At 35.5% G+C, this 13110-nt stretch overlaps 3 protein-coding genes across 5 annotated transcripts; 2 read left to right on the top strand and 1 right to left on the bottom strand.

The window, feature by feature from the left end:
- The first annotated feature begins 398 nt into the window (after positions 1 to 398).
- On the top strand, positions 399 to 6021 carry LOC6539364 (MAM domain-containing glycosylphosphatidylinositol anchor protein 2). The gene is made up of 8 exons (XM_015189701.3): positions 399 to 618; positions 2152 to 2218; positions 2353 to 2679; positions 2746 to 3015; positions 3085 to 3182; positions 3276 to 3578; positions 3638 to 3808; positions 3870 to 6021. The coding sequence occupies exons 1-8, from the start codon at positions 616 to 618 to the stop codon at positions 4032 to 4034; spliced, it is 1404 nt and encodes a 467-aa protein (XP_015045187.1). The 5' UTR covers positions 399 to 615; the 3' UTR covers positions 4035 to 6021.
- A 106-nt stretch (positions 6022 to 6127) lies between these two features.
- On the bottom strand, positions 6128 to 8478 carry LOC26534786. Of its 3 annotated transcripts, none has more exons than XM_015195253.2 (6): positions 8370 to 8478; positions 7384 to 7656; positions 7039 to 7326; positions 6852 to 6979; positions 6397 to 6789; positions 6128 to 6339 (listed from the first exon to the last, which is right to left on the bottom strand). In XM_015195253.2, exons 2-6 carry the CDS (start codon positions 7641 to 7643, stop codon positions 6194 to 6196), a joined length of 1215 nt encoding a protein of 404 aa, XP_015050739.1. In that variant the 5' UTR covers positions 7644 to 7656; positions 8370 to 8478; the 3' UTR covers positions 6128 to 6193. The 3 variants fall into 3 exon arrangements, with proteins under 3 accessions (XP_015050739.1, XP_015050738.1, XP_015050740.1); XM_015195252.2 differs by having other exon boundaries at positions 8375 to 8418; XM_015195254.2 differs by lacking the exon at positions 8370 to 8478 and adding an exon at positions 8208 to 8324.
- A 227-nt stretch (positions 8479 to 8705) lies between these two features.
- On the top strand, positions 8706 to 12317 carry LOC6539362 (membrane-bound transcription factor site-1 protease). Its single transcript, XM_002086220.4, has 6 exons — positions 8706 to 8933; positions 9152 to 9691; positions 9743 to 10595; positions 10684 to 11423; positions 11480 to 12038; positions 12094 to 12317. The coding sequence occupies exons 1-6, from the start codon at positions 8775 to 8777 to the stop codon at positions 12279 to 12281; spliced, it is 3039 nt and encodes a 1012-aa protein (XP_002086256.2). The 5' UTR covers positions 8706 to 8774; the 3' UTR covers positions 12282 to 12317.
- The last annotated feature ends 793 nt before the right edge of the window (positions 12318 to 13110 follow it).

A 13110-nucleotide genomic window follows, 5' to 3' on the forward strand; every position in this document is an offset into this window, starting at 1 on the left:
ACTATTAGTAAATCAATGAAAGTAATAGTTCAATAGGACTAGCTTTAATGAATAAATTTGCCCAAGATAAGCAACTTATTTCGTGGAAAAAAGAGTTATTTCAAATTTGTGTATTCGTAAACTTTTATTAAGCTTATACAAAAATTGTATTATTATTACTATTAATTGTATAGTTTCTAACGCTACAGCACTCCTACTTCCTACTTTTTAGCGTAAGTCAAAATTGTATACATTTTAGTTTTTAAGCCATTTTTAAATTAAGCAAATTAAAAAAGCAACTTTTCCGCACATTAAATGCGCAAAGTTGGAGTTATTTTTGTGACACTGCTCTGCGTTTAAAGCTCGGGAAAGCTTTTGACATCAAATAATGTTGCACTGAGCATGCGCTCATTTAATGGAACTTTTAAGGATAAATACAATTATACTCGCCAGTCTTAAATTCGAGACTATTTTATAAGAAACTAGAAAAAATGATATTAATCTGATAAACAATTAGTGATCTGTTCAAGTTAATCGGCAGTATTAGTACGGGCAGTACAGGCAACTGAAAGCCAGAAACATCTTAATTTATCAGAGAGAAAAACGAATAAGTGCATACCATACATACATATTAAAATGGTAAGGAAGAAAATGGGTGCTGCAAAGTTAGAATTGATAAAAAGTGTGGAGCGTAAAGAAATTTTTTCTTGCCTCGGAAAAGTATATTTACTGGTGGATCAAACTCTACGAATGCTGCAATTTATGATATCCCATTGTTTTATGACTGAAATAAGATACATATATTATGTATGTGCGTGTATATATACCGCCTATCTATATAGACACACTTATGTATTCGTGATTAGTTTGAAAAGTTAGTAATACAGAATACGGAGTACAGCCGAGCTAATACGTACCAAGGCGGAAGGATTGGAAAAATTTAATTTATTGATTCTTAGTTCCTATAGTTCGTTTTTGTGTATATAAAAACAGATTTACCTTGTGTAATATATATGTACATACATACGAAGCCTTTCAACTATACAGTTTAGATTGTTCACTGTGATGAGTATTATCCACAAAAAGCGAAAATTTGAAGGGGTTAATTACTAGAAAGCACTATTGTTGTGAATTTAGATTGAATTTTAAATTTGCTTAATTTTAAACTCATTTTTTATTTTTTAGCGTAATCAAAAAAAGACCGACTTCAATTAAGTGTTGAAATAAAATACAAAATTTTGTTAAATACAAAAAAACTATCAAAACCAAGTAGAGCAGTATTGAACATTTTTCCAGGCTTCAATACCAGATTTTGGAAACACAAGGGAAAGGGATAAAGAATTTTATGTCAAAGACTGATTTTGTTGTTGGTCTCTTTTCATTTAAAAAGATCCATTGGCCAATTTGATCCAATTGATAATAGATTAAGGACTGAGTAAAATCTACGATTCAATATAACACATTCCATAATCGGGCATTTTTATATAAACTAAGCGACGTAGAAGCGATTCTCCTTACAGAGATATATAATATTGAACAGGATCATTATCCTGGTCGATATAGCCGTATTATAGTCGAGATCTTGGGGATGTAAGAACAAGCCAATGCCACGCCCACTTATTATATTTTTATCTTTTATATTTATTTATGACTTATGTATTTATTTTGTTCGGATAAAATAAGATTTAAAGTGCATTGCCTGGTAAGCGACGTCAGACTAAAAAAATCTCATATATACTTCTACTTTTAAAGATGAAAGATTACAATTAAGATTTACATATAAAAAATACATATAAAATATAAATTAATAAAAATGTACATACCAGTAACCGAAGTTCGGGGTCTATATATGTTGTATTCGATGAAAAGTACTTAGGTAATGAATAAAAAACGGTTCTGGTTTACAAGGATGTCCGTAGCTGTAAACGTAAAGATTAAACCAAAACAAAAGATGGAAAGGAAAAGATTTGGGACCAATTTTTCTTAACGCTTTATTAATTAGAATATCAATAAAAACTTGTGACAGTTTCTACGATTACATTCTGGTAGTTCTTTCCAGTAGTTTGTCTCATGGGTTTTAAAACAACAAGACTAATTAACTGTACATTATTAAGTCTTTATATTTTAAGCATAAAATTTAGTTTATTTGTTTTTGCAATTTGTTCATTACAGATTAACTATATGAGGAAATACTGGACAGTTGTGCTCTGCCTATTTTCGTTTTCACTTTCCTTGATCAGTAAGTATTGTAAATTAAAAAATAATATACAAAAATTGGAAAAATTTCGAAAGCACAAAGATTGTGAAAAAAAACAAAGTTGAAAATCATTTTAAAGAACTAAAATTCAAATATGACACCACACCTTCTTTTAGACGGCTCCTTCATATTGCCAGAGAATGACCCTCCCACAACGGCGCCAAAGTTTTTATCCAGAGGTCACTTGTACAAGGTCATCGTGGGGGAGACCATCGAGTTGCCCTGCAAAGTGCAGAACCTCGGCTCCTTTGTGCTCTTGTGGCGGAAGGGGTCTTCTGTGCTCACAGCCGGACATCTGAAAATAACAAGGGATCAGCGCTTTAAGATAGTGGGCGACTATAACTTGCAGATCAATGGAGTAAAGACTCAAGACGCTGGAGATTATATATGCCAGCTTGGTGATCAGGAGAACCGGGACCAAGTTCACACGGTGGAAATCTTGGGTAATTTCATTTCATTCTGTATCTTGAGAGTGTTTGCCAATGTTGAATGCTGAATGTACCTCATAGTTCCGCCCACACTGAGGGCCCTGCCTCATAATGGTCAAGTGACTGCCCGGAAGGGAAGCACCGTCACCCTGGAGTGCAAGGCGTCTGGCAATCCGGTGCCCACCATATTTTGGTTCAAGAAGGATGTGTTTTCCGGGCCAACACACCTGTCGGACAGCTCTACACTCATATTGGAAAACGTGGACAGGCACCACGCAGGCACATATCAATGCTCAGCCGATAATGGAGTAAAAGATCGCGTATCCATGGACATACAACTGACCATACTCTGTAAGAAGAACGTTCTACAACGAAATATATAGGTCCTTCTAATTTTTATTAATAATGTAATGGCCATAGCTCCCCCTGAAATAACGGTAGAGAAATCTTGGGTCCATGCATCCGAAGGATACGATGTGGAGCTCGTTTGCATAGTTCACGGAGATGTAAACTCAGAAGTAAGTCAAACACGGCAATTTTACTACTAGACGTGTTGTGAATGTTAAATACCACATCTATCTACCAATTAACCAAAAATGTATTCTTCTAAGATGCTGTGGTACCAAAACTCCTTTCTACTCGATGCTACCGATCGGCGATCTATGTATCCACGAGATGATAGGTACAGCCTCATTATCCGGAACTTCCAGCCAACGGATTTTGGCAATTATAGCTGTGTGGCGGATAATGCTTTGGGGAGAACAAAGAAGTATATTGAAGTATCTGGACGACCCGGTCCGGCCGACTTTATATCCCCCGCGTTGAGTGGATTCTTGGATCACTACAACTTGACGTGGACAATTGAGTCCATACCTCCGCTCGATGAGATTAAGTTGTTGTATCGCCGTTTATTGGTACGTTTAGTAATTATATTTAATTTCTAGTTGTTAACATAATTATAATATCATTTAAGATGAACGAGACCTACCAGCACCCTGGTAAATGGCACGAGTATCACATCAAGCCAACGCCAATCAGAACGGATGGATCCCACTTTCTAATGTCGTATCTCGTCAAAAACTTGGAACACAACGCTGTTTATGAAGCCATTGTTCAGGCTAAAAATAAATACGGATGGAACGAGGTGCGTAGCTAGTTGTTTAGTATAGGTGTATTCTTCAAATGTCCTCTTAAATGTTCTCTAGATAAGCGATATCCACCAGTTCTACACGAGAAATCATGATCTACTCCTTGATATCGACATGGAATACAAAATGGGCATTTCAAGCAATATTCGAATATCTCCAACTGTCTCCGGAATAATTTTATCTGTATTTATGTTAGTACTCTATCCCATCATTAGTGTTTAAGGAATAACAAATAGGGTTTATTTGCAAATATAATTTAAATGGTGCCTTACTAAAACTTTAGCAAATAATTAAATTTACATGTATGTACATTAAGAAATCGTATTAAATGTATTAAAATCTCAATAGAATACTTCTCTCAATAGAAAATTAATGAATGTACTTCCGCAATGGCTTATGTTAAGAAAGAGATCTTAACTTTTTATTATTTTTCATAAATATTATCAAAAGTATCGTTTTTTAAAATGTTCAAGTGAATATTTACCATACCAACAATTCATAATTAATTTCATTCTGTTATTTACCATTATTAACCAAAAACATGTAACAATATTTTAGAAGTTATGAATACAATTTTTTGACCATTTTGAAATACTTAGGTATTTCATCCAAGTCCAAATAACGTTAAAAGTGTTTTAAAGAAGGAAATAAATCTGAAAAAATTGTTAAGCTCAGCCTCCCGCTAGCCCGATCCATGAACTGAGTACCGGATTATATCATAACTACTCTCAAAAAGATATAATAAATCAGCCCAAACGAGCAGCTGATTTTGATATGAAATAATAGCGGCATACCGTAGAAGATGCAAGAGTAGGTCATTGATTAGAATATACTTATCTAAATACGATCGGCTAATAAAAAAGAATAATAAGTACGAAAACCAAAAGTCGTATATTGGCACAAAGGTTATACATATGTACATAAGCACAAATACTCGTAGTTTCAAAAGATCGTCTGATTGGCAGAGGTAATATCTTAAATCAGATTAAAACATATACCACGTTTATACGATGCATATCCCGATATCCCCCATGCTGGTTAAACTTTTATTTTACTTAATTGTGAGTTGTTAGTTTACTAGCTACCCTCTAAAATTCACGTCCGAATTGGGACTTCCTGCATCGAGGCACAAAAACCATTTCAGCTGAAAGAAAAAAGGAGTGTATAAGTTTTTGTAAATGGACCCTTTATTGTTCTCTTATTGTGGGTAGTGGTTATATGCAAAACAGAAAAATATTCACAGCATTATAGATCACCATAAAAATTAAGAGCTGAAAAATAGCTTAGCAACTTCATATGGAAACTTTAACGAATACAGTATATACCCTCCTGTAATCATAAAATACATAAATACATATTGCAATATCGTTCAACGATTGTAGAATAAAGAGAACTTAAAAATTAAATATATAACTTTAAATATTTAAGTAATAAGAACCATCGGTCTGGAAGATATACTTCCTCAGTTACTTAAATTAGTCTATGTAGTGGGATTGTTTATATTGGCTATGATTCAATTTACAAACAGAAAATATATTCATGTATAAAGCACGTGCAATATTGTATACCAAAAAATGTTGTTTAATTTTAATTAATTTTTAAAATGTATTATTACGGTAACATTTCTTCAACTTCAATACGACCAATCATTTTGTTTTGTTATTAAGTTTGGATTTGTTCTTCAGTTTTTCTGAATTAAAAAGAGTTTTCTTATATGCTTTCTTTATTTTAAGATGAACGTAGCTTGTTTCTTTTTCTATTCTTTTAAATTAATACATCTTAAACGAATACTAAAACTCCATATTATTAGAGAAATCCTTAGATACATAATCAAACATTAACATATTAATAGATTTAATAAAAAAATTACAAAAAATAAAACAACTGTATGATACAAAAATTAACTTTTTAAACCTGGATATAATAAAAGTAGTAATTATATTAATAATTATTTTGTAAGTTTATACGTACAAGTATGTGCGCAACATCCGTAAAATTTGGATGGTAATATGGACATAATGATAAACATAAAGTATCTTTTATTTTAACTATAAGTGTTCTTAATCGTAAGAAATAGATAATATTTCATTAGTGTTATAATTTCGATAAAAAAATTACTTTAAACTAAGCGTGTAAGATCTACCTACTAATAATGAATGGCATTATACATAACAAACTTAAAAAGCACGAATAAATCATTTTACTAGTAGATTTCACATTTTTGTAGAATCGGGTTCATTGACTCCCAAGTGGTATGTTTTAAATCCCAAGTCGCTCCCTAACCTTGATAAACAACCAGAAAATAAAGCAAGTAGTCCAAGGATTGAGATTAGTTTAATGTATAATATTTATTTGTATGTTTGTTTCAGTTTAGTTGAAATTTAGTCAAGTGGTGCTCCATCCGGAGAAGTCGATAGAATTGAGGGCTGAGGACTCATTTGTGGGACGGTGGTTGGTTTGATGGATAGTAATTGAATGGCTTCTAGCAGCCCATCTTGACTGGTGGAAGCTAGGGGCCAGTTTCCATCTGCAACAAATAGGGTTTTGATTAGTACAAGAAAATTTCTATGATTTAATGGAATACCAGAGTGAGAAGTATATCGCTCTGAACTGGACATCTTGTAGCAAGAGGTCTTCAAAGTATTCATTGGCATTATTCTGGTTTGGTTCCATGTGACTGTGTTCCTATCTGTCTTCGATGCTTCCCACGGCATTGACCACCTCCTCATCTGGCTTTCGGGATCCGTGGAGATCCCATCTATCACCTCGGCAGCAGCTGCTTCCGACCATCGACGCTGACCGTTCAGTGGAAATAATGGAAAACTTAAGGATGACTTGACGTTCCGGTGAAATGGAATCTTCATGGACAGCAATTGCCCGGGGTTTGGCAAGGGACCGCGTGTGTGCTCAAAAATGGCCTGCATTGGATTGGTATCGCAAAAATTCAGTTGAGGCGAGGGGCCTCTGGGTTGATCAGCTTTAAGTACAACAAATTGTCATCTTTTAGTAGGAAATACTACTTCGGGTATTTTAAGCAACCTGTTTCTGAAATTCCTGTGGCAATTGGGCGTTGATCAGTCAATGAGTTTCCCCTGGAGGAATCCATCTTGGTACTCGGCCCACATAAATTGGGCGAGGGTGTTTGAGATCGTTGGTCATATTGATGGCTTTCAAAAAATAAAAATTAGTTTCTAAATTCAAAATAGGCACTGATGTCGTGATGTACCGCTGCTTCATAACACTGCAGTCCTGTTCATGTGGAAATCCGACTGGCGATTGGCAAACAAAGCAGCAAGTTAGGGACGAAAATGCATCGTAGCTGGCTGCACAGAACTGGTGCTGAATGTTGATTACAGCTTGTGCATTCTCTAACACAATTAGCTCGTTGTGCTCCTTGAACCGCTTTTGATCCAATTCCGTATTGGAGGATTGATCAATGGATGACATCGTAACGAAATCCTGCAGTAAGGCCAACATGTGGGTCTTGACGGTTCCCGTGGCCACAGTTGTTGCTCTGGTGGAGACAAATATACTTAAATATAACTCTGTGTATGTGGTGAATTGCCTTTACCTTGCCAAGTCGTTCCAGGAATTTGTTAAATAAGTTGTTGTATAATTATTAAACAACGGCTTTTCACTCAAGGACCACTGTTCTAAAACTGCAATAGAGTGCGCCAATTTGGAGCCGGCAGTACATAGGTTGTTTAAGGCGCTCAAGTAATTTATCCAAGCGGCAGAGCATTCACTTAGAGCGGTTTTAGCCGATATCGATGAGTTGCTCCCACTACTGGAAGTAGCCGAGTGTCCGGAATTGTTGCACAGCTCCTCCATGTTGGGGACTTATCTGCGATTGTAAAATATGCATATTTATAAATGAAGCCTCTTGAAGAAATTGCATGAATGTAAGTCGATCATGATAACTCTTGCCATTTCATATTAAAACCTTCTTTAAATAAATAGTTATGTTTGCTAAATTCATTAGTATATGGTAAATCAAGTTAGCAGGTAGCGGATGATTGATGATTATATTTCTCCGCAAGGTGTTACTAATTCCTATGTGGGGTTCTCAGGCAAGTTATTTTAGAGATAAATGTGTATTGATTAACAGGCATCCTTTGGGTGGTGTAGGGGTGTATAGCTTTTAACTACGGTTATTTCCCAATTTGATGTGTGCCTTATTATGTGTTTGAATTTAGCTTGAATGAGAGTGGTGAATTTGTCTTACAAAAGTAATTTTATGATGTTGGAATCCTCAACTTAATATCTCATGACAAATAAAATATCTATACAACATTGATTAAACTGCACTAAAGATCAGCAAATAGTATATTTTGGCGCCTAGACTTTGTGTTTTGCGAATACAAATGCCGCTTTTGTATAACCGAATTGCATTACTTTTTTCTACGCTGAAAGCCCAATGACCGATCACTCCATTTTTGTGTATTAGTATTTCTTTCACCCAAGTATAGGAAACCACTGCTTGTCAGTAAATCCCTTCTAGGGCTCGCGGGTACGAATCCATTCAACTAATGATCCATTTAAATTAGTTTTTTATACCTTACTTAAACTTGGTTAGAAACTTGCCGGACGAGACACAGTGTGACCAGAAATTCAATTTGCAAAGATGTTGGAATATACATGACTGATACCCCAAACGTACAAATCCTGTTTGAACTAAACTAACATAAACTAATGTAAACTGTTATATTTTTGTGTTAATGGTAAATCAACTTTTTTGCATTTATAATCTATTGAATTAAGTAAGTGATACGAGTGAATTTTAGTTTTACAGGTTTACTCGTTAAACTTCTAGTATCTCCCATTAGTGAATTTCATGGTATTTTTCTTATTGCCGTTTTCGTTCATGCTGACAGCTGATTGTGGTTTGTTTATTTATTTATCTTAAAAGACGAAGACTGTTGACATTTTTGTTATTACAATTAATTCATTTCACAAAGTTAAATGAATGTGTTTATTTTTATTTTTATAATAAGCGCACATCGCAGCCTTGACGCCTTTAAAACAGCCATTATTCCAAATGAGTTCATTGTTCATTTTTATTCCAAATACTTTGCTCCGGTTCGTGAATCCTACATCGCAGCCAAACTTCATGGTTCAAATGTAAGTGTTAAGTTTAAGTTTGTTCTTAAACATTGATACCTAAAATATATATTTTTCCGTTTATTTCAAACGGATTATGCCAAACAGAAAGTTCTATACGAATTAATTAATTACTGCTGTGTTTGAAAGATACAAACGCATCTTTTTAGTCAGAAACGTCAATTTTGAAAGTTTTGAATCCTTTTCACGATCACTTTTATATACTCTTCCACTTTTAGGTAACGAACTGGGAAATTATTCCCCGTCTGAATTTAGCTTGGCAATTTCCAAGTGATTTTGATGTATTACGAGTTTTAGGAGATTATGAATCATCTGCAGAGTTTATTATAGAAAGGATTCAGTCTCACCCTTCAGTGAAGGCAGTAGTTCCTCAGCGAAGTGTACGACGGATCCTGAACTATGACCCCTATAGCAACCTGACATATGGTCACCGCCATCTCCAAGGAGTTTTAAGGAACAGAAACCCAAACAACGATCGCCACCGACAAGTCTGCTCAGTACTCCACGCTAACGTCCTTTGGAAACTGGGAATCACAGGCAAGGGAGTCAAAGTGGCAATTTTCGACACTGGCCTAACCAAAAACCATCCACACTTCCGAAATGTGAAGGAACGAACCAACTGGACCAATGAAAAGTCACTTGACGACCGAGTCAGTCATGGCACCTTCGTCGCCGGGGTAATCGCCTCCTCCAGGGAATGCCTAGGCTTTGCTCCCGACGCCGATCTCTACATATTTAAAGTTTTTACGAACTCCCAGGTAAGATTATATGGATCAACTGAGCCAATCTAATTAGCTCTCCAACGGCAGGTTTCTTACACTTCCTGGTTCCTGGATGCCTTCAATTACGCGATATATAGGAAGATTAACATCCTCAACCTTAGCATTGGTGGTCCTGACTTTATGGACTCGCCGTTCGTTGAAAAGGTGCTGGAACTGTCTGCTAATAATGTCATAATGATATCGGCGGCGGGAAATGATGGTCCCTTGTATGGCACGCTGAACAATCCCGGCGATCAGAGTGATGTAATTGGCGTCGGAGGTATTCAATTTGATGATAAAATCGCCAAGTTCAGTTCGAGAGGAATGACCACGTGGGAACTTCCCCTGGGCTACGGACGCATAGGACTCGATATTGTCACGTACGGAAGTCAAGTGGAAGGCAGTGATGTGCGCAAGGGCTGCAGACGACTTTCTGGAACATCCGTTTCCTCTCCAGTTGTTGCAGGAGTTGCTGCACTGCTTATAAGCGGTGCATTTCAGAAAATGGACCTCATTAACCCAGCATCTCTTAAGCAGGTACTCATTGAAGGTGCCGAGAAACTGCCACATTATAACATGTTTGAGCAGGGAGCAGGAAAACTGAATTTGCTGAAGAGTATGCAGCTATTGCTCTCTTACAAACCAAAGATAACTCTTATTCCGGCATACCTTGATTTCACTCAAAACTATATGTGGCCATATAGCTCCCAACCGCTGTACTATGGAAGCTCCGTGGCTATTGCCAACGTTACCATACTCAATGGCATCTCAGTCACAAGTCAGATAGTTGGCATCCCTAAATGGATTCCCGATCTTGAAAACCACGGTCAATTTCTTAAAGTATCTACACAAGTTTCGGCTATTGTTTGGCCGTGGACCGGATGGATGGCAGTTTTTATTAGTGAGTATGGATCTCCTTTGTTACAATCTTAGCGTTTTTGAAAAGGTTAAAAATGCTCCGCACTTAACCAACATTTTTTATTTTTAAGCTGTAACAAAGGACGGAGAAAACTTTGAAGGTGTTTGTAAAGGAAGTATCACCATAGTTGTGGAAAGTTTTAAACAGTCTACCAACGAAACTCACGTTACAGAAGTCGACTTTCCTCTAACAATAAAGGTAACTCCAAAACCACCCAGAAACAAAAGGATATTATGGGACCAGTATCACAGCTTAAGGTATCCTCCGCGATATATCCCACGAGATGATCTCAAAGTTAAATTGGATCCTCTGGACTGGAGGGCAGACCATATACACACAAACTTTAAGGACATGTATACACATTTGCGAAATGTTGGCTACTATATTGATGTTTTGCGAGAACCGTTCACCTGTTTCAACGCCTCGGATTACGGCGCCTTATTGATTGTTGACCCTGAGAGAGGGTTTGGCGACGAGGAAATAAACGCCTTACAAGAAAACGTGTATAAAAGAGGTTTGAACGTCGTCGTATTCGGAGACTGGTATAACACCACGGTGATGAAAAAAATTAAATTCTTTGACGAGAACACCAGACAATGGTGGACACCCGACACTGGTGGCGCCAATGTTCCAGCACTGAACGATTTGTTGAAGCCATTTGGAATTGCTTTTGGCGATTTTGTCGGTGAGGGACATTTTAAACTAGGCGACCATTTAATGTACTATGCTAGTGGAGCCACAATTATTAAATTTCCAATGAATCCAGGAGATATTTTAGTGGGAACAAAATTGAATGACCAAGGACTTTCGGTAAATTTAATATTTTCCTTATTACTTTGTACAGAATACGAACTTCCGTTTTCCAGATTATAAACTCAAAAACACCTAACAAGGTGACCAAAGTAGATGTACCCATTTTTGGTATGTTTCAAACCAAGGCTAATACTATTCAAAGCAGCGAGGAAATCGTGAGCAATGCGGAAAGCAATTTGGCAGAGGCTATACCCACAGACTACTCCACATTTAAAAACCGGGTTTTGCTACTACGAAAGAAGGAACAAAGTATCAGCTTAGCGAAAAGCAATAATCATGAAACTAACAGTGAAGGACGTATTGCCGTATACGGGGACTCCAACTGCCTTGACTCCACGCATCTGGAGAAGGCTTGCTACTGGCTGCTTATAACATTTTTAGATTTTGCAATAAACTCACACAAATCGAGCTTATTGCAGAATTTAAACCGTATATCTGAATTTCACAAATTAGAAAGAGCACCTTTACCTCTTAAAATATCGCAAAGTGGTTTAAAATCTGGTGCACAGAACAACATTTGCGAACAATTTGATTGGCTTGCTTCAACAAAGCGAAAAAACGTTGAGCCAAGGAAATCTTCTATATTAGACGTAGCTGTAATGGAAAATGAAGGTATTTATACACATTTATTTTAGCTATGCAGTCATATATTTCTGTTTTGTTTCAGGAAACGAGATCAATTTAATTAAAAATTTGTTGGGTGAGGAGATCGAAAAACTATTGCAAAGCAATGATTATTTAACGGGAATGCAATCCGCTGATAGTTTAATAACTCCAATCATATTTTTGATCATATTGAGCTTAATTGTTATTATATTATTTGTTTTATTTTTAAGGCGTCGATTTGTTTTGTAAGTTAATATTCGGATTAAAAAAAATGTAAAAAGTCTAGAATTATCATTTCTGTACTCCTTGGGAAATACATTGGGATTTACACTACGTATATGTATATAGACTTAACATATATTAAAACCTAAATATTACTTTTTAGTAGATAAGAAACTGGGAATAATCTTTGTGGGGTGGTAAATGTTATTTGTTTATCAAATAATATTAATTGTACCAGTTCCTTGTAAAGTTAGACGCTATATTAGATTTATTGAATAATATAAGAGGAATCGTTTTCGAACCAATAAAGTATATTTGTATTTTATTGTATTCAAATTATATTCTGTCTTCGAGAGCTCGGGAACTAAATATGGATATTCTACAAAACCGTTTTTGTTTTTTTATATTATTATTTGTCTGGTCCCAATCACTATTTTTCAAAATATTTTTTTTATTTTTTTGCTAATTGCATTCGATATTTAGAAATAATTTTAAAATGTCTTCATCACACTATTCTAGCTAAATAACGGGTATACTTGACAACAATGCCTTCTGCCTTGTTTTACTTGTATCATCCACACTTTATACTTACTTTAGCACTTAATGCATATTTCCCCAGATGAACCTCTTCTCCGAAAAGAGTTTAGTTCAAAAAGATTTTTTGAGCTAGTTTTAAAAACACATTTTATTCATTTGTATAATTTTAAAATCTTTAAATTGTAAGTTACTTAAAAAATTAAAAATGAGAGCATTTCAATCGTTTCTACATACAAATAAGTGTATTTGTAAAGATTTTGTTGGAATTAGTTGTAAAAAGCTTTGTGCTTTTGACAAAAAGTCGATGTATTTTTCTAAG

Source organism: Drosophila yakuba, chromosome 3L (assembly GCF_016746365.2).
Source record: "Drosophila yakuba strain Tai18E2 chromosome 3L, Prin_Dyak_Tai18E2_2.1, whole genome shotgun sequence".
Taxonomy (NCBI): Eukaryota; Metazoa; Arthropoda; class Insecta; order Diptera; family Drosophilidae; genus Drosophila; species Drosophila yakuba.

Coding starts and splice junctions, on each gene's coding strand:
- LOC6539364 (XM_015189701.3), top strand. Junction 2,680..2,745: donor TCACACGGTGGAAATCTTGG/GTAATTTCATTT, acceptor TGTACCTCATAG/TTCCGCCCACACTGAGGGCC. Junction 3,016..3,084: donor CATACAACTGACCATACTCT/GTAAGAAGAACG, acceptor TAATGGCCATAG/CTCCCCCTGAAATAACGGTA.
- LOC26534786 (XM_015195253.2), bottom strand. CDS start 7,643: ATGGAGGAGCTGTGCAACAATTCCGGACACTCGGCTACTTCCAGTAGT. Junction 7,327..7,383: donor TCCTGGAACGACTTGGCAAG/GTAAAGGCAATT, acceptor TGTCTCCACCAG/AGCAACAACTGTGGCCACGG. Junction 6,790..6,851: donor CACAGGAATTTCAGAAACAG/GTTGCTTAAAAT, acceptor TTGTACTTAAAG/CTGATCAACCCAGAGGCCCC.
- LOC6539362 (XM_002086220.4), top strand. CDS start 8,775: ATGAATGTGTTTATTTTTATTTTTATAATAAGCGCACATCGCAGCCTT. Junction 8,934..9,151: donor CCAAACTTCATGGTTCAAAT/GTAAGTGTTAAG, acceptor TTCCACTTTTAG/GTAACGAACTGGGAAATTAT. Junction 12,039..12,093: donor AGCTGTAATGGAAAATGAAG/GTATTTATACAC, acceptor GTTTTGTTTCAG/GAAACGAGATCAATTTAATT.